The sequence below is a fragment of the Camellia sinensis genome, chromosome 3 (genome assembly GCF_055761805.1).
Source record: "Camellia sinensis isolate YWXY chromosome 3, ASM5576180v1, whole genome shotgun sequence".
Classification (NCBI taxonomy): Eukaryota; Viridiplantae; Streptophyta; class Magnoliopsida; order Ericales; family Theaceae; genus Camellia; species Camellia sinensis.
In genome coordinates, this window is record NC_138963.1 from 53,137,816 (window position 1) to 53,157,309 (window position 19,494).

General features: G+C 38.0%; 3 protein-coding genes across 3 annotated transcripts; all 3 read right to left on the reverse strand.

Moving 5' to 3' along the window:
* Positions 1-6,991: 6,991 nt before the first annotated feature.
* LOC114288549 (dirigent protein 25) lies at positions 6,992-8,583 on the reverse strand. Its single transcript, XM_028232074.2, has one exon. The coding sequence runs from the start codon at positions 8,043-8,045 to the stop codon at positions 7,152-7,154; it is 894 nt and encodes a 297-aa protein (XP_028087875.2). The 5' UTR covers positions 8,046-8,583; the 3' UTR covers positions 6,992-7,151.
* A 1,075-nt stretch (positions 8,584-9,658) lies between these two features.
* On the reverse strand, positions 9,659-12,838 carry LOC114296572 (Tetratricopeptide repeat (TPR)-like superfamily protein). The gene has a single exon (XM_028240871.2). It carries the CDS (start codon positions 11,998-12,000, stop codon positions 10,576-10,578), a length of 1,425 nt encoding a protein of 474 aa, XP_028096672.2. The 5' UTR covers positions 12,001-12,838; the 3' UTR covers positions 9,659-10,575.
* On the reverse strand, positions 12,832-18,478 carry RAD51D (DNA repair RAD51-like protein). The gene is made up of 10 exons (XM_028232073.2): positions 18,282-18,478; positions 16,849-16,928; positions 16,649-16,764; positions 16,487-16,568; positions 16,175-16,297; positions 15,910-16,023; positions 15,755-15,836; positions 15,418-15,488; positions 14,400-14,549; positions 12,832-13,345 (listed from the first exon to the last, which is right to left on the reverse strand). Exons 1-10 carry the CDS (start codon positions 18,367-18,369, stop codon positions 13,310-13,312), a joined length of 942 nt encoding a protein of 313 aa, XP_028087874.1. The 5' UTR covers positions 18,370-18,478; the 3' UTR covers positions 12,832-13,309.
* Positions 18,479-19,494: the final 1,016 nt, after the last annotated feature.

The following is a 19,494-nucleotide window of genomic DNA, read 5'->3' on the forward strand; positions in this document are numbered from 1 at the left end:
GCTCGCTTACAGGGCTATTTCGCAAGGATATTGGTGGCCATATATGCAAGCAGACTCAGAGAAATATGTGAAGAAGTGTGAAAAATGCCAGAAATTCGCACACCAAATACATCAACCAGCAAGAGAACTCCTACCCTTAACTAGCCCATGGCCTTTCGCAATGTGGGGCTTGGACATAGTAGGACCACTTCCAACAGCACCCGGCGGCAGAAAATTCTTTCTCGCAGCAACAGACTACTTCACAAAGTGGGTGGAAGCAGAAGCATTGGCGTCAATCAAAGAAAAAGACGTGAAGAAGTTTGTTTGGCAGAATATTATCACTCGGTTCGGTATACCAAAAGCACTGATCTCAGACAATGGAACTCAGTTCGACGGCAGAATCTTTAGAAGCTTTTGTGAAGAATACAAGATAGAGTTCTACAATTCCACACCAGCATATCCTCAAGCTAATGGGCAGGCTGAAGCTTCAAATAAAGTCGTCCTGGATGGACTAAAGAAAAGGCTAGAGAAAGCAAAAGGCAAATGGGCAGATGAACTTCCTCACGTCTTATGGGCTTACCGCACCACGCCTCGGCGATCAACTGGAGAAACACCATTCTCCTTAGCCTATGGAATGGAAGCAGTGATCCCACTAGAAGTTGGCCTCCCCACAATTCGAAGCGAAAATTTTGATCCAGACTTAAATGGAGAAGCCATAGCCTTAGAACTCGACTTTGCAGAAGAAAGAAGAGAAAGAGCACTAGTCCACATCGCCTCATACCAACGAGAGTTAATCAGAAAATACAGCAAAAAGGTTCATCCAAGACAATTCAAAATTGGGGATTGGGTACTACGCAAAGTAATGGGAAACACCTTGATCCCAGGAGACGGCAAGTTAGGCCCAAATTGGGAAGGTCCTTATAAGGTGGTTGGGTTAGCAGGCAAAGGGGCATACCACCTAGAAGACAAGGATGGCAAGGCAATCCCTAGGCCATGGAATACAGCCAATCTCAAGTTATTTTACTTTTAGCTTTTCTTTTTTCAAACATATGTAATTTTCTCTTCCTTCAATAAAATGAGAAATTCTTTTTAGCACAAGTTGTTCCTTGTAAAAGTTAGCTTTAGTAAAGATTAGGCGCATTGCAAGCATTTTTTCATTCTAAGTTAGCCGGAAAAACTAACTCAGAGGTTGGCTGGAATAAACCAACACCCTTCTTAAGCCCAGGATAAGGATCCAGGCTGCAGGACATTTGGTCGGAATAACCAAATACTATAAGTTAGCTGGAAAAACTAACTTCGATGGTTGGCTGGAATAAACCAACTCTTGTTACTCTTCAGCCGAAGTAAGTGCAAGGCTGAAGAGTGGTTGGCTGGAATAAACCAACTCCTGTTACTCTTCAGCCGAAGTAAGTGCAAGGCTGAAGAGTGGTTGGCTGGAATAAACCAACTCTTGTTACTCTTCAGCCGAAGTAAGTGCAAGGCTGAAGAGTGGTTGGCTGGAATAAACCAACTCTTGTTACTCTTCAGCCGAAGTAAGTGCATGGCTGAAGAGTGGTTGGCTGGAATAAACCAACACTTTGTACTCCTTAGCCGAAGTAAGTATATCGGCTAAGGAGTGGTTGGCTGGTAAGCATAGTTTAAAAAGCCAAAACCGAAATAGAAGTTGGAGTAATAAAAGGCATTACAAAGTACAGACATACATATCAAAACCGAAGTTAGAGTTCAAGCAAATTTCCATTTCATTAAAGATCAAAATAAGTACAAAGCAATGATCGAAGCCCGGTTACAAAGACGAAAAAAAAAAAAAAAAAAGTACAAAGTCAAGAAAAGAGTTCTTGTATTTCAGCGTCAAAGGCCGCATCACCATCAACTTGAAAACCGGTTTCAAGGGGAAGATCACGCTCGGTCGCCGGGTTGGTTTCGGTTGGGACCACGGTGTCACTTGGTTGTTCAATAGGTGGGTCCTCTACCATGGGCTCCAACCGAAGTGACGGGCTTGCACCAACAACCGGAATGTCTTCAGGAGCAGAGGAGTCATCTGTGTCTGAGTCCTCCAGAAACTCTTGTTGCAAGGCGTCTGCATACGCCGCAAGGGATTTCGGTATAAAGTATGCTAGAGGGTCGAAGACCTCGGTCTGTTGATCATGACCGAGCTTCTCCATAGCCGCCCTCCAGCCGCACTTGAAGAAAAGCTCCTTGGCGGCGTCGCATTGTTTGACATAGGCATCTTCAGCCTCCTTGTAACCTCGCTTGTACCCCTCCTTTTCGGCCGCCTCCACCCTCTCTTTTAGTTCGCTTATTTCGGCGTCTTTTCTCTTCTCAAGCTTCAACAACTCCCGCAGATACTTGTCCTTCATAACGATGGATGCTTTCTGCTTCTCCGCTTCAGCCGAGCTAACCAGATCGGCGAGCCGACCATTCTCTGCTTGAAGCTCAGTCATTTTCCTTTCGGCCTCCTCTAGTTCGGCCGCCTTTGCTTCGGCTTCCGCCATCGCCTGCCTTGTGGTTTTGCGGAGTTCTTGGACTTTCTTATAAGTGATATTGTTCTTCTGCAAGGCCTGACAAAACGAAGACTTCTCTTAAGCCGAAGTAAAAGTTGGAAACTTCAAACAAGAAAAAATGGACAGAGATACTTACCAAAATCATGGACTTGGAAGCAGACCGAATTGACTTCATTTCGGTGTTCAGTTGCTTCAAGTGGTGCTCCATGTCCTTGGGAAGGCACACACTTTTGGCCAGGTTAAAAGCCAATTGGTGGTCTTTTTCAGCCACGACCGAGTCAGTAGCTTTGATGTCTCGGTCGTTAAAGGTCAGCGGTGGAGCCCACTTCGGAGATTCGGCTCGGTCAGTTTGCTCCGGTTGGGGGGACGGTTGAGGACTTTGGGGGATGGATTCAACCTCATCGACAAGTAGCTGTTCGGTCGATGTAGATCGGGCGCGCTTGGAAGGGCGAGATGAAGAAGGCCGTTGAGAGGGGAGGGCCACAACGGCAGGCTGCGCCTCAATGGTTGGTGGTACTTCGGCTCTGGTTGTTGCGGTCAGAAGTGCCCTAACTCTGCTTTTCTTTGCCATCTCCTCTTCAGCAGTTAATGGGACAAGTCGTATTTCGGGCAAGGTTGGGTCCGGCTCTGGTGCTTCCTCAAGAAGGAAATCGGTTACCTTTGCTTTTCGGCGACCGCTGTACCGGTAGGTCGGCTCAAAGTTCAGAAGCTTAGCCCAACTTCTTTCTTTAATCCGTAGCGCAGCTCGCAAAATTGCAAGGTTTGGATAACTATATAAGGAATGAAGATGGGCGAAATCTGCGAAAAAAAAGGGAAGTGTTAGTTCGGTCAATAGACCAAAAAAACCGAGATAACATACAAGAAAGAAGACCGAAGTTAAATTACCAGGCTCTCCCTTTTTCCAATTTATAGGTCGGCCAGGAATTTGGGCTTGAAAATCCTCAAAATTCCCAGAGACCTAGAAGAAGTCATCATCATTAAGGTCTTTGTCCGGTGTGTGCTTAACTATCTTCTCTCGGCGGCGGCGGATCCTAAGGTAATAGACCCACCCAGCATCTTTCGAGCCGATGGAATATTGATGGAATATTTCGGCAAGGCCAAGGTTTAAACCGGTTTGGTGGTTTAGTGCGGCTATTCCCGTAATAATGCGGTATGTATTGGTGGACAGTTGGGTGGGACATAACCTAGTCTGCCTAAGGAACTCACAGATCAATGGTTGGACAGGAAACCGTAGTCCGGTTTCTATTATGGATTGAAGAGTAAAGGGGACGAAGCCTTCATTATCCCAGGGTGTGATGTCTTTTTCGGCCAAAACCAGCTGAACGTCGTCAGGTATTTGGTAATCTTTCCTGAATTCGGCTAAGCCGCCCGGGGTCTCAACTAGATACCTATACTTACCCATCTGATGTATAATTTACTTATAACTTATATCGGTGCAAAAATCGTGCTCAATAGCTCGGTTGAGCGCACGCAGGAGTGCCTGGGTAACCTAAGTCTGCAAAGTAAAAAAACAGAGGGGGTTAAAGCACTGATCAATGGACCGTGCTACAATTTAAAAGCAAGGTATAAAAGCCCTACTTCGGCCTCAAAAATCTGGTTCTATCTCGGTTCATCAAAAGGTTTGGTAGCTCGGTTTGAGCAATTTGCTCGGTAGACCGGTTTAAACGTCTAGGGGCAGCTTTCTGAGTTCGGTCTAAAAAACTAAGAAAGCTGGTTTAGCCCCGAGGCCTAAATCGGTTGCAGTGTGAATCTTACTTCGGTTGAACCTCAAGGGGCGGCTTTCTAAGTACAGTTTAAGAACTAAGAAAGCCGGCTTGGCCCCAAAAGCTTAGTTCGGTCGACAACCGAGGTTCCTAGTTTGCTATATTCAAAACTCGGTGATCTTACTTCGGCTAAAGAAAGTCGGGCATCGGTGACTCTTTGAGACTTTTATGTTCTAGTTCGATTGATTGTCTACGGTTATCTACTTGTTTAGGGCAAACAGGATCCTAGTTCGGTTGCTATGTGATTTTGGATCTAAGATTGGTTTTTCTACATAACAGTTCATACGCGTACAAGTTCTATGGTTTTTTCATGAAAGTACAGAAGCAAAAACAAGAAATGCACAAGCATGCTTCACCAAGATAGAGAAAACAGAAACGAAGAAAGCAAAAACAAGTTTTTTCAAAACTTACCAGAGGGAAACAAAGGCAAAGAAGGAAGAATGGTAGCAAAACCACAGCCTCTTCGAGTACAACGGAAGAACAGCTAGAGCACGCAGAGAGAAGACGAAGAATATGAAAAGTGTAAGTGAATGATTCAAGAGTAGAAAAGTTGTTTTGTGAAAAGGGACTGAGAAGAGGCGGCAAAAAGAGGCGGGACTGTTCAAAATGCACGAAGTACGATAGACGGCGTGACAGCCGTCCTCAGCCTATCAGAATCTGCCACGTGTCATTGGAAGGGGAAGCGTTACAGTCGCTGTGATTGAAGAGACGTTTTGACCGGACATAGTGAAGCCCGAAGTAAAATCAGCTCGGTTGGAGAGCCCGAGGGTTTTTCGCTCGGCTGGAGAGGCTAAAGGGTTTTTAGCTCGGCTGGAAAGGCTTAATAAACTCTAGCTCGGCCAGTAGACTGGTAATCCCAATCATGTTGCGCAGATGGAATTAAGGGGCAATTGAGAGGGTAATTTTTGGGAAAAATTGGGCCGAGCTGCGAGTTGGGCTTTGAGGCCCAAAATTGAGAAGTGTAGTTACTCCGGCTTAAGAAGGGATAGTTGCTTTGGCCCAAGGAAGAGTAAAGCTACTCCGGTCCGGAGGCGACTTGGAGTTGGGCCGGTCTCAGGGTTTGTCCGGTCGCAGTATGTTCTAGGTAGGCCGGTCTCAGAATTAGTCCGGTGGCAGTTTGAAGTAAGTCCGACCTTGCATTTAGTCCGGTCGTGACATACTATGGTTAGGTCGGTCAGGACTTGCTACTTGGAAGTTTGATCTAAACACACCAAGGTTGAACAGGGGTAACCGAGGTAAGAAGTTAAAGGAAAAGACCGAGCTAAGGACAGTTTGGCCCTTTGTGGCTCAGCATAGCCAATTTTACTTCGGTCACATGGAGGTTCGGCCATGGAGAAAACCATCCCACTTGGTTTAAGCAGTGGGGGAGGGTGTTAAAGGATAAGCATTATCCTTTGGAGTATGAATCCTAGGAGGACTCTGCATGGAGTAATACAAGTCCTACCAGGATTGTGCGACGGGAAACTTATAAAAGCCCATGAACATCACCTTGGAGGAGGTAATTGAACACAATTCTTTCTGAGAGTATAAAACTTTGTCTATTTGTCAAGCTTACTGACTTAGGCATCGGAGAGGTTTCCGGCACACACCCGCCGGCTAGCTCACGTTTGTGTTTTCAGGTGATAAAGCGACGTCGTACGGAGGAGCGTGGACTTGGTCAACAGGATTATACGAGGAGAATTATTTCCTCCCCGTACACTAACTAATACAAATTAACCATCTTAAAAAAAAAAAAAACCAACTAACTAATACAAATGAATTAAAATTTACAAACAAAATTCAAAAGATAGTTAATTATTTTCAATTTTAAATCCTCTCTCCAAATTTAGTACCAGTTTATACAAACTAGCTAATACAAATAAATTAAAACTTACAAACAAAATTCAAAAGAGCAATCCTACATCTATGTATTGTGTAGAATATTTAATAATTTATTTGAGGTCTATAATATTTTTGAAATCAAAATATCTCAATTATTTATTATTTTGATAAATGTATCAGTATTATTATTTGTACCAAATGATCATTTTACAAACAAAAAACAAATGTAAAAGTTTGAAATTTTTTTGATTATCAGAACAATGGGCAAATACGTAAAAGAAAAATACTCAAGACTAATTAGTAAATAAATCTACTAAATAAGATCTGCTAATAATTATTCTCCAAATTTTAAGCATTACTATGACAAGGAAAAAAAATAATAATAAGACATATATAATGCTTAAACCTGACAAGAAAAATTTTGAACTTTATCAAATGTTAGTCTGATTTTTCAAAATATTACTGTTTAGGCGTTAAATTTCAATTCTTTAACAAAATAAATAGGTTTTTTGTTAAATCCCATTTGCCAAAACTTATTTACAACTTATTTTGTTTAAATTTTTGAAATTTTGTGTTTAAACAATTGTACTCAAGTGTTGGTAAAAATTTTCAGATTTTCAACTCAAAACAAATTTAGAAGGCTTATTTTTTTGAAGATCAGTTTGACATTTTTTTTAAGCTGTACATAAATTTTGTGAAAAATCTCGTCACAATAATTTCTTTTTCTCATCCCAGTAACCTTCTATTTTTTTTTTCATTTTTTTTATAGAGCAAAAACATCGTTGTATAGTTTGACTCTTTGCTAAATTAAAATTTGTTTTCTTTTCTACTAGGTTAAATCAAATCCTTTTCTTCAGCTATCCTATCCAATATTTTTTGTCCCAATGCTCCATTTATTTCTGTAAAAATATTTTTCAACGAATAACATTTTCTGTAATATTGAAAACATATCTGTAATATTGAAATCATAGTGTGCTCTCAAACTGCAACAAATTTCAACAAGAACATGGGAATTTTTATCATTGAAACATCTCACAAAGAGATCTTAACACACAAGAAACAAACACAATTCAATCCAAACATAACACTAATAAGTGAGATACACAGTGATCTCCAGCAGAGTCTCCACTCCATCAGTGTTGTGCTGATTGGCAGCTGGGAAAGTCTTCACAGTTGCAAATCCCTTAGCATTCACAAACTTTCCGGTCCCACCCATGATGGCCAGTTGGGATTCCGACACCGCCGTCCGGTGCACACCGAAGAAGCATAGGCTATCAACATAACCGCCGCTCTCGAACATGGCCGTGAAAACCATGGTCTGGCTACTACCATCTTCCGAGCTCGCCACGTAAAACCCTTGAGCCTTCCCAACCAAACCGGACCCCAACTCGTGCCCTTCAGTCAGTTCGTCGTCGAAAGCCGTCAGTGTTCCGAACATGAGCTTCTGAAGCGCGGACCCTGAAGGGAGCTGGGCAGCATTCAAGGCCGGGAATCCAAACCCACCGCCATTGACAACGTTGTTGTTTCCGTTGTTTTGAATCACGTTCTGAGTGTTTCCACTCAGCCCGGTGAGGAAGGGGACGTTGTTATTGTTGATAACTGCGCTATTGGCGTTATCGGTGGGGACACCATTGTTAATGGGGAGGACTGCGCCGTTAGGCTTGGCGAATGGGACTTGACCGTTGACGGCTGGGTTGGTTACAATGCCTGTCACGGCTCTAGTCGAGGGGTTCGAGCCTCCAAGTATGTCGTGTAGGAAGAAGGTGAAGGGATGGTCAGGGGTTGCAAGGCCCACCACAGTGCTAGCAGCAGCAACTGGAGCGATAGCCCCAGGAGGAGTTACAGTGGGTAACACAGGTGCAATAGTGGGGACAGCCGGTACCTCCTCATCCTCATTGAGGATTCGGGTCGCACTCCCACCTCTAATTGTGAAGGCTAGGAGAAGTAAGAAGATTATGGCCTTGAGCGGATGGTTTTCCATGAGTTACACACAGGAGATTTGGGGAGCTCTTGAGAGTACTAAGGTTGAGAGTATTTTGTTGGAATGGTGATGATGGGTTGTGATAATTTGGTTGGGTATATATATGCTGTGAATCTGAAGAGCTAAACTTAGAAAAATAAGATGGAGTTGATGAGATGGAGTAGGTACTTGTGATTTCACACTTCTGGGTGTGTTTGTTATAACCTGCTGACACAAGTTTATAAAACCAAACAATTTAAAAAAATCCCCCCCTTTTTGTCACAATATATTGAGCGTCAAAACCAGAAGTCCAATGCTGGGCTCGACCTATTCCACTTACGCCACTTTTGTTTGGGTTTCGGCCGATATGGCTTTGTGATTGGATTAATCCAACAAAATACATAATTGCACGTTTGACTAAAAAAATTGGAGACTGGACAAATAGTCCACTCTAATACGGGTGATTCTTGAATCCCAAGAATAGGAGGCTAAGGAGAAGTTCGGAATAATACACTAAATTACAAAATTGACAGGATTTTGTTAATCCCTTCCCATAATTATAGGCTAATCCAACCATGAGATATGATACACAATCCAAAGGGATTGATAATTCTATGACTAATAGTCTCAAGAACGCTAATCTAATTTAATCTAGTCTGTCCAAAAAAAACACCGCCTAAGATGACTTTGCTCAAAACTGACTCCATACCAAAGGGGTTGGCTTCACATGTGGATGAGGCGCTTACTTACCGGGCATGATATAGGGGTTCGAGTCTCACGGCTACCCCATGCAACTTCCCTTATTTTACCCTACCGATTGTTTAAAACATAATAACTAGGCCAAGTTTGGCTACAAAGAAAAAAGTGCACTTATTTCATCTTTTTATCTTTTTTGGGTCACATCAATCAACATCTCCTCTCTGCTTTTTCTACACATAATAAAAAAAAGTCAAAAAGTGCACTTATTTAGTCTTTCCAAACTAGGCCTAAATATCTATAATATTATACAATGTGTACGCCCAATTTGGTGTGAATACAAATTCTGTCACGCTTTTTGATTTTTCAAAATTCATCAAACAAGGCCACATTCTAGATTATTGTACCATCATCCTGCATTGCACATGTGAAGCCAAATAATTAACTCCTGATGGTAGAATTATTTGTAACTAGCAGTGTGCACATGTGAAGCCAAAAAAACAATAAAATAAATATTTGGCGTGAGCAGGACCTTGGAAACACATCTTCACCACCTTTTAAGTGGTATATGTATTTTATTCCTAAAAAATTATGTACTTACATCAGGTGGTAGGATTATTTGTAACTAGCAGTGTGCACATGTGCAATCTCCAAAGTAAATAACTCCTGAAAATGAAAATTCAGTCAGTTTGACACTTTGAGTACACAGACTCGCACTGTGCTTTTGATACATTTCTCTACCCAAATGAAATCCAGATAGAGACTGTTATGTATTAGCATCTTGAAGAAAGGTAAAAGGTAACACAAATGTTTATTTTTGTTTTGTTTTTTTTTAGTGATTTGTGTATTGATTTAGGCAACTACAAAGTCCACCCCAAAAGTTATCATCTTAAAATCTACAATCTCTTTCCACTACTATCTGGTAAACACAATAATTAACAAGTTTATAACATCTGCAAACATTCCGATTATTGAAGAAGATTACACATGAAATCAAGTGCTTTGCATAGATAAGTGCTTTGTATACACAGCAACGTGAACCGTACATACCTGCATAAGTGCTTTGCATACACAGCAACGTGAACCATGCATCAATCATCAGGACCCCAATTTCTATATGTTGGACTTTTTGCGTTCAGCTTTGAGCATTAAACAAGTCAGTCAATAATATTAAATGAAACCAGTTAATATGAGGGGATCGCATGTACATAGCTTTTCCTCTTCCAACAGTTCTGAACTTACTACAATACAAAATTCCCAGTCATGTTATTACTCTTGGAAGCACCTGTAAATAGCCATAAATCTTTAGTTTTGATTGATATATTTATTCATCTTATTGATCAATGCACAGTCGTTATCTCACAGATCTGAATAACAATTTTGAGACCAGTAAGCTCACTTGCATGCCAGATATTCAAGTGCCCTTGTCTCCGTTCATAATTAGATCATGGATTGAACAGTTGATGAAGTCTACCAACTCCAAGCACTAATTGGGTTTCCTCCAATTTTGTAGGAAATTTGGATGTCAAACTTAATGGCTGATTATTGTCTACAGTCTACCTGATAAACAATCTATGAACAATAAATCCAATGTTTTCCATAATCTGTGGCCTTTCATTTTGTACCTGAAAATGGCCATTTACTAAGGAACTGAACCGGCAAAAAAACAGCCAATAATAGTCCGAAACTAGGAAAAGACCAACGAAAGAACCCTAAGGTCCAGAATGCTATGTTGCAAGAGCAGCATACAGTTTCCCAACCAGTCAACGGATCAATTTCACCACATGATAGGTAAGCTAGATAATACATTTCCAGTTGCCATGGATCAGTAAGTCAGATTCCATGAAGCCGCCTACTAAAGAGCAGAGATCAGTTCAGTCACAAGACCGCTTGCACCTCCATCCTCACCACAAGCATCCCTAACCAGCACTTCCCAAGACTCCAAATCGAATCTCATTTTCTTCTTCTCCATCTCCTCCAAAACAAAGCAAACATCATTCACCTTGCCACACTTGATTAGTCCCCTAACCAAACAGAAAAACGTTTCCAAACGTGGACAGTGCTTACTCATCAACATTGCATTCAAAACCTTCAAACCTTCCTCAAACTCCTCAACCCGACAAAACCCATCAACCATCATTCTATATGTGGCTGCATTTGGCTCACAACCTTGAACCTGCATATCCACCAAGATTTTATAAGCCTCAGAAGCTCTTCCTTCCTTACACAAGTAATTGATCAGTATATTGTGTGTCACGACATCTGGCTTAAACCGCCTTTTCTTCATCTCAAGAATCAAAGCCTTGGCTTCCTCAATCATCCCTCTCTTTGCGAGGTCATTCATCAAAACACCATAATTTACAAGTCTTGGTTTACACCCTTGATACTCCATATCAAACATCATCTTTTTCGCTTCCTTATGCTTACCCAATGAGCACAAACCCTCCATCAACAACAAATACGTGATTGCATTGGGTTTTTTCCCTTTCTGGGTCATGTCGTGGAGTAGACTCTTAGCCCCATCCAAGTCACCTTTCTTGCACAAATACCCAATCAGGCTATTATAAGTTACTACACTGGGTTCAACTTGTGTCTCGAGCATTTCATCAAACACTTTGCCAGCTTGTTCGCATTCACCCCTCTCAAGCCACCCCTTGATCATGACATTAAACGAAACACAATTCGGTCGAAAACCCAATTTGGAACAACCCTTAAACATCTCATTCGCATTCTCTAACCTCCCATTATCAACAAGAACATTGAGAAGGGCATTGAAAGACTGTAAAGTACGGACACAATTGAAAGAATCCATTTGGCGAAACAGCTCAATAGCGTCCTGGGGCAATTGGGACTTCCCGTAATGTTGAATCAAAGCAATGAAAAGGGTTTCTTTGCATCGAATGTTGTGGTCCCGAATGTTAAAAAGGAGGGCTTCGACGCATTTGAAGTTGCGCGAACGGGCAAGCTTGTAAACGAGAGAAGAGTAAGATGGGTAGTGGTGTTTGCAACCCATTTCGCGATAGTGGTTGAAGAGAGAGAGGGCTTCATCTGGGTTTTCAAGTTGTTTGAGGTCGGTGACGAAAGGTATTGGTTTGCGAAGAAGATTTGGTGGTGGTTTGTGATGAGATTGTTGGCTGCGAGGACTCGTTCTGGGTCTGCTGTTGGGACGACGAAGAGTGTGGTAAGGTAGAGAAGGAATGAGTTTGGTGGATTTGAAATGGTGAAATATGAGGGTTTGTAGTAGTGTCTGATTCACTGGTTCGGGTCTCCAAGTGATCATTGAATTCAATCAAGAGTTACGTTTCATTCAACTTTTTGCACAAGAGCTATGAAACGTTGGCTTGGCCCCGGCCAACTCAGTCACGTCACCAGATCTATTAACCATTCAAATGTGAAGACATGAGACCATCTCCAAACCCTAGTTATTTTTTTTTTTTACAAATTTTTTGTTTTTAAATTATCTAATTCAATTTTTAATTCTTAATTTTATTTTTTTTTAAGGACAAGGAACACAGTATTATTAAAAAAACAACAACATACAAAGGAAGTAGCAAAAGGCCACCGGTATAACAAAACAGAGAAGAAGAAAAAAAACAAACCAACAAAGCCGTCAAAATCAGAGAACATCACCGAACTATTCATAGATGAGATCTTGAAAACAAGAACTGCCTCAAAGCCCCCTATTCCCGCCATCGCTGCCCAAAAATTTATGTAGAAAGCAAAAGGAAAACTCACAAAATTCTTTTTTCCGAACATAAAAGGTCCAAATCTACATTCTAAAGCTGCAGAACTATACTTGAGAAGGATAGATCTACACTTCAAAAATGTAAAGGAAATCAATGGAATATTGCCAAAGTTTCACCAGAAACCAACTAAAGATCTTGATGTCTCCAGTAAAAAAAAAAAATTAATTTGATATAAATTATTCTAATCTTTTTATTGAAATTCTTTCAAAAATTTCTCTCTGATCCCAAAATTTCCTTTTCATTAAATTTGATTATTATTATTATTATTTTTATCTCCAATGCTTTTACATAAAATTCAAATTGACTTTTTACTCAAAAGGGAGAAGCTATTTAATCCTTCATTAGAAAATGAAAAACTAAATCAATAAACATAAAAAAAATTGCATAATACTCCACAATTGTCACCATTTCCTTGTCAACAAAATTCGATTTGCTAAAACACTCATTATAATCTCCAATTCTCACTTACATGTTCAATTACTATAAGAAAAATGCTATAGATCCCAAATTTTTTACCAAATAAATAATCAAATGTCTCACATGTGGGATTCACAAAATTACAAACCCCACACCCATGTGAGATATTCAGTCATTTATTTGGTAAAAAATTTGATATCCCTAGCATTGCCATTCCTGAAAAAATACAAAGATCTGAAAATGAAGTAGAGATAGAAGCCAAATAAAATAAAACGAAATTATCAACCCAAAAAAAAAAAAAAAAACCTTACAAGTAAATGCCCTTTGAACTTATTCTAAGATATATTTCATTACAGCTACTGTATTTTTACACGATTTCGCCTCTTGATTCCTTTACAAATCCCAGTACAATTTCGGATGGACCACTCATGAAATTATAAACTTCACTGCCTTACCAGAAGCCTGAGAAAGAACAACAAATAATACGAAAACCATAGTCAATACAAAGGGGTGTAAACAGAGGAACGTTTAATGCAATATAATGCCCGATGGCACAATTTATTCCCCTGTAGTTCAGGTTTTTGAGGTGTATTTCAGCCGTGTAACATAAAAGGCAAATATTGATTGTAAACATAATAAGAGACTACAACATAGAATACTAGAAGGTTGGCACGTAGTTAAGATGAGTGCGTCAATTAAAAAAAAATAAAAATAAAAATAATTTTTATTAAGTAATATTACTTTTTTTTAGTTAACTTAACTAAATAATGTGGTTTTATTTTATATATTTATTATTTACATTTTATTAACCAATCTCATTCAGTGTGTTTGGTTTGAATTTTCTGAATTAAGTTTTTTGAAAATTGAGTTTTTTGATTTTTATATTTTTTTGTTTTTAATGAATATTTTTAAATTTTTAAACAATTTTTTTACATTTTTAGATACAATTTACTTAGATGTATCTAAAAAGTAAAAAGAATTTTGAAAAAATATTTTAAAAAATTAATAAATACATAAAAATATTAAAAAAAATGTACTGAATTCTCGTATTTTTTTTTTTTTGTATTTTTAATATTTAGTGAATTTTTAAAAAGTATTTTTCACAATTTTTTTACTTTTTAGGTATATTTATGTTAGGTATGTCTAAAAAGTAAAAAAATTGCTTGAAATATTAAAAAAATTCAGTAAAAACAAAAAAATACAAAAAATAAGAAAGTAGACTTTTCTAAAAAATGTTTTTGGAAAAATGGAACCAAACAATTCTCCCTGTATCCTACATATTCCTACTTTTTCTCTCACTAACCTACTTCCCATGCTCTTTATGAAGTTTTGTTTTATATTTTTCTCCTTCAATTAGTAGTAATTTTACATATTTATCCATTTAGTTTATATTTAATTTCACATCTTTACCCTCTCAGTTAATAGAAAGATCAGAGTGGCATAGCTTCACCAAATTTTAATATTGCACCTAGTCTTTCCTTCCTATAATAGTTAGCAGTATAGAGACGGAACATACCATGTTTGGGTGTCTAAGTATGCACATGTTGCAAACGTTGGTTCCGTGTTCACGGGACAGCTGAAGCCGCACATGCGGGATGGTCTTCCAACTCTCTCCAAGCGCTGGCTTGTGAATACCTCCCTCTCCACTCACCATATGATTGGTCACCTTGAGCATATGTTTCCAAATAAACTTTACAAAAGCAATTGCTAGCAAATACATAGATATAATGATGGAACATGTTGTTTTGAAAGGCTAGATCAATCAATATCCAATTCAAAAGAAATATTTTAACATTTTCATCTTCCATAAGTACAGATCAGACTAGAGTAGGACTGGTTGAATGGGAACTTAGTGAATTGCAGTAAATAATACAACAGAAAATATGACCCTAGGCCAAAATTTGAAGTTAAAACCAGTTTTTCACGAGTTAATCAAAAACAAGTAGCAAAAACCAACATGGAAAGTAGGTTTTTGCCTAACCGCATTCATGAAATCAGAAGATAGAACTGCTAACTGGTGCTAATGACAAAAAAGGCTACATCAATCATGAATGAAAAATAATCTTGATCTTTAAGTGTTGCCTAGAATAGAACTCAACACTCAAAAAATTGTAGAAGACAAATTACTAGAAACATATGAGTTGTCTATATGGGAAGGACATTAATCCATATCAATTTATCTCCATCAGAGATTAATAGGCATTTGAAATTTTTAACATGTTCAGAACGGTGATTCTCATTCTACAGTTCAGCCAATAACTAAATGTAAACATAATTTTGGTATTATACCATACAATTACACTTCTAAGCAATCATTTGAATACAAGTTCATAAACTTCAAGAATCTGATCAGGGTTTTCTTTATTGACATCCTGGTGAGCTAATTACCCACTAATTGAATATACTATATTTTATTATTATAATCAATTGAAAATATTACCTCTGGGAATGAAGACAAAGTAGAATGATTATACCAAGTGAACACTTTTCATAGTGCAAGAAGATGCTAATGTAATTTCTAGTGCACTACTTACCAGCACAGCAAGGTTATGCTCGTGTGCCAACTTCTTTAGAAATGATCCAGCAGAAATCATCAAAGCACGGCCTGTAATTACCAGTCAAACATAAGCCCATTAGTTTCTTCAAACACATCAATGATGCTTTTGACATATGAAAACATATGAATGAACCTAATTCTTTAAATAAAAACTAAAAAGAAGTAAAAGAAAAAGCATCTATACATGATCACAGACTTTCCTTTTCCCTCCATCCAAGTGCATCATCCTTTCCATTAGAAAGCACACTTGGTACGCAGAACATAATCCTTTCTAATAGTAAAGTGTCATATATATATAGAGATATAAAAAATACCATGTGAACCACTGCCTCCAAGAACTGGGGTGATAAGTGATGAAATCGAATCAACAATAAGCAGCCGCACCTGACCACCTGTCTGCAGCCGAACCAGTTTTCAAATGGACAATAACAGAAGAAGAAAGAAAAAAAAGTGTTTCATTTTAATAAACCTGAGATGTCAAATTGGACTTCAGCTGATGTGACACGTCCAACAGCGTGAAAATGTCATATACAGAGTAACATACTATGTTCTTCAAAACTTTTTGAAGAATAGTGTGGTTGCCCTGCAAGAAAGACACAGAAAAACATTAAACTTGAGCCAAGTTTTGCAGGTATCATACAGAGATTCGTACATTAATTATGTATTGTTGTTATTCATTGTCAGACTTAGCTTAAGGCAGTTGGTTGAGCAATATAATCCTAAAAATATCTGACCTCTTTGTCAGCAGGATCTAATGTGAGAAACTGGGCAATGCGTTTAGGTGAAAAGGAGTTGCCTGTGTCTAAGAATACAACTTCCCCCATTTTCGCAACATTTGAGGCAGCTTGTAGGCAAACCTAAACAATTATAAGATTTTGTATCATCGATACTGTAATGGTGATCAAATGTAGGTCAAGCAAGCATACAATAATAATTTAATGATAGCAAAACTAATAACATCTTAATAACATAACTCAGAAGCACATTTAATCAAAACTAACTAGGAAAGTTTGGATAACTTCAGTTGCGAGCGAATGGATTCATGCCTGTGTTTTATAAGATGACGACGGACCAACCAGTTCTGTTAGATGCCCCTCACGTAACCCGCCATGAAGAAGCATATCAATCCTGGTTCAAACGATAGTTGTTGATTTGTATCATACTGTTACCGCAGCCAAAGCATATAGCAGTGGTGAGGCCCAATATACCTTTCACATCCAGTAGATAGGATGTGTTTATTCTGTTGAGCATCTTCCAACAACTCCGTACCATTCAACCACGGTTGATGCCGACCATCTATAATAGAGAGGGCCTGGGTAATGCCCTATTTACAAGAAAGTGCACATATAATACTAGGATACTTTGATATACCGATGAACTGAAGCAAATTTTCCATCAAATAGCTAACCTGCTTCAATCTCTCTGAAGTAGGATATTGCTCTGCTAAAGCAACTAATACATATAGGTCATGAATGAGCAAGTCTTCCACTGCATGGAAACAGATACAGAAAAAATTAGAGTACGATTAATTAGTGAGGCATATTGATATCTGTATATAGCATGGCCCTTCATACTCCAAAAACTTTATGTCATAGAATCTTACGATTTACGATTCGATTTATATGATTTGATAGAAGTTCCAATCAAAACAATTTGATTCTTGTTGTTGAATCTTAAATTGAGTGAATTGTATGAAATGGTGAATCATTGCGATTCACTGATGAATCACTACAATTCAATTTTGTGTGCAAAATTCAAGAAATAGTGTCATTTTCGCAAAATTAAAAAATAATAATTTAGTTATATATATTGATATTTATTTCATTTATTTATATATATATAATTAAATATTGTGCTAAATTAAGTGAATTTTATGATTCGTGATTCATTATTTTTTAGCAAAACACTCATGATTTGATTTTCTATTTAACAAAAATGGTCGTATATAGACAAAGTTCATGGCAGAAAATTGTTAAGATGGAAGCCAATGAATTGACCAATATCAAATTCAAGAACTTAAAGTGGTGAGGTTACTAGATGAAACAATCCATTGGAATCTTTACTATTAAAGGCCTAGATTTTTTCAAGTTTATAGGCATATGTATGATGTATCTCGATCTCCTACGTAGCTTACTCAGGCAGCCATCCTCCACAAGGCTGCTCGTTCTTTATGAAGCAAGCAACTCTAAGGCCGCTTGCTTGGCGTGCTTGGACACAGCTCCATCTTTGATGATACGAGCCTGCCACTCTATTGCTCAACTCTAAAACACTTCCATCACACGGCTGCTTCTTCACTTAACACAATGGCAGAGGACACAACTTCTACTCAAGTCTTAGATGCTTCACTCTTTGCCTCTTCGCTCAAATGCCACAAATTGTCTAAGCTAGATTTTTAAATTCTTAACTGAAACACATATTTTGAAACCTAAAAACCTACCTTGCATTGCACAATACCATTACTTAAATCCTCTATCCTATTGTTTCCACAATAACCAAGCCATCTTTGTAGGAGACACCAGGACAGTGGGCAGATTTTATAATACTCGTTCGGTGAAGGGTTTTTGTTCTCAGAAAATAAAAATCTTAAAGATCAGACTTTTTGCCGGTTTTCTTTTCAACATTTTCCTAGCAACCAAACACAAGGCTAATGGAAAATAAAACAGCATATTGAAATCCCATTCTAGGGCTAAACACAAGATTCCCAACTGACCCTTTTTTCTGTGGGGGTGTTAAGACTTAAAAGATGAAAACAGTTGAAGGTGAAGAAATGCAAGGAACAGTAATACTAGTTTTTTCTCGAGAAAATTACAAAGGGAAAAAGAGAAAGGAAGGAAAGTAGACCTGAGAAAATGCCATGAGAAGCACAAAACTGCTGAAAATTGGAGTCGATTATGGGATACTGCTGCTCCAGAGACTTCAATGGCGCCATCTCAGGGTTTAGCTAATCATGTATGGACTTGCTGGGTGTGTAGATATATATATCTTGAAATCGGGGCTGTTTTTGCAATTTTGCAGATTAGAACGGCCTGATATATAATACGGTATGCTATTTCGAATTGGACTTTTATTAAGTGTGCGATTTATACCTTACACTTACGTCTTTTTGTTTACTGTTTCGTTTTATATTTACATCTTTCACTTACACCTTTTGTGTTGGTTGCATATGGTTGCACACCATAACAGCACCCTTTCGATTTTTGTCCTTTTTTTATTATTTAAATTAAGGCTTGGTTTGGAAAGTGGGTTGACTTTTTGACTTTTTTGGCTATTTTAGCCTGGGCTTAAAAGTTTGGTTTGGGAAGGGCTTTTTGACTTTTTGGCTTTTTTAATTTTTTTGTGAGAGAAGAATGTAATGATTATGAGTTGGATGTGATGTTTTGTTTGTTATGGCTAAAATAGCCTATTTTATTTTTTGTAACTAAAATAACCAAAAAAACCTACAAACCCACCTGCCAAACACAGTTTGCTGCTTCGATTTTTACCTTGAAATTAGTCTACAGAATTGAGTGGGTAATTTATCAAAAAATGAATAAAGTACCCTCACATTTCGTGAATTTTAGAAATTAGTCTCATCTTTTATCAATAATATCAGAAATAATAAAATATATATTATCATATATTTTTTATTAAAATTTATTTATTTATTTATTAATATATATATATATATATTTATTTATTTATTTCAATAACTGCTCACTATCTGAATTAATTTCGATCATTTTAATGTGAGATTGATTATATTTTTCTTAAATCTCTTCCTATTGATGGCTTACTCAAAAATTTTATCTCGGATTATCTTGTTTTGAAAATCATAAAAATTCATATGATTTTATTGTCTGTACAAAAAGTGTGATTCATTAGTATTTTTTTTAATTAACTTGGCTGATCTCTAATTTTTTTTAAAGGAGGTCAATTTTAATAAACTTATAGTTGAACAGCAAAAATTGAGACGCTCACAATTGCGAAATACTTGTTAAGCCCGTGCCACGAGGAATGTTTCACGCTAATCAATATTACTTCATATTATTATTATTATTAGATAGTGTTAGCTATC

Coding starts and splice junctions, on each gene's coding strand:
- LOC114288549 (XM_028232074.2), bottom strand. CDS start 8,045: ATGGAAAACCATCCGCTCAAGGCCATAATCTTCTTACTTCTCCTAGCC.
- LOC114296572 (XM_028240871.2), bottom strand. CDS start 12,000: ATGATCACTTGGAGACCCGAACCAGTGAATCAGACACTACTACAAACC.
- RAD51D (XM_028232073.2), bottom strand. CDS start 18,369: ATGGCGCCATTGAAGTCTCTGGAGCAGCAGTATCCCATAATCGACTCC. Junction 16,765..16,848: donor CTTCAGAGAGATTGAAGCAG/GTTAGCTATTTG, acceptor TCTTGTAAATAG/GGCATTACCCAGGCCCTCTC. Junction 15,837..15,909: donor AGTCCAATTTGACATCTCAG/GTTTATTAAAAT, acceptor GTTCGGCTGCAG/ACAGGTGGTCAGGTGCGGCT.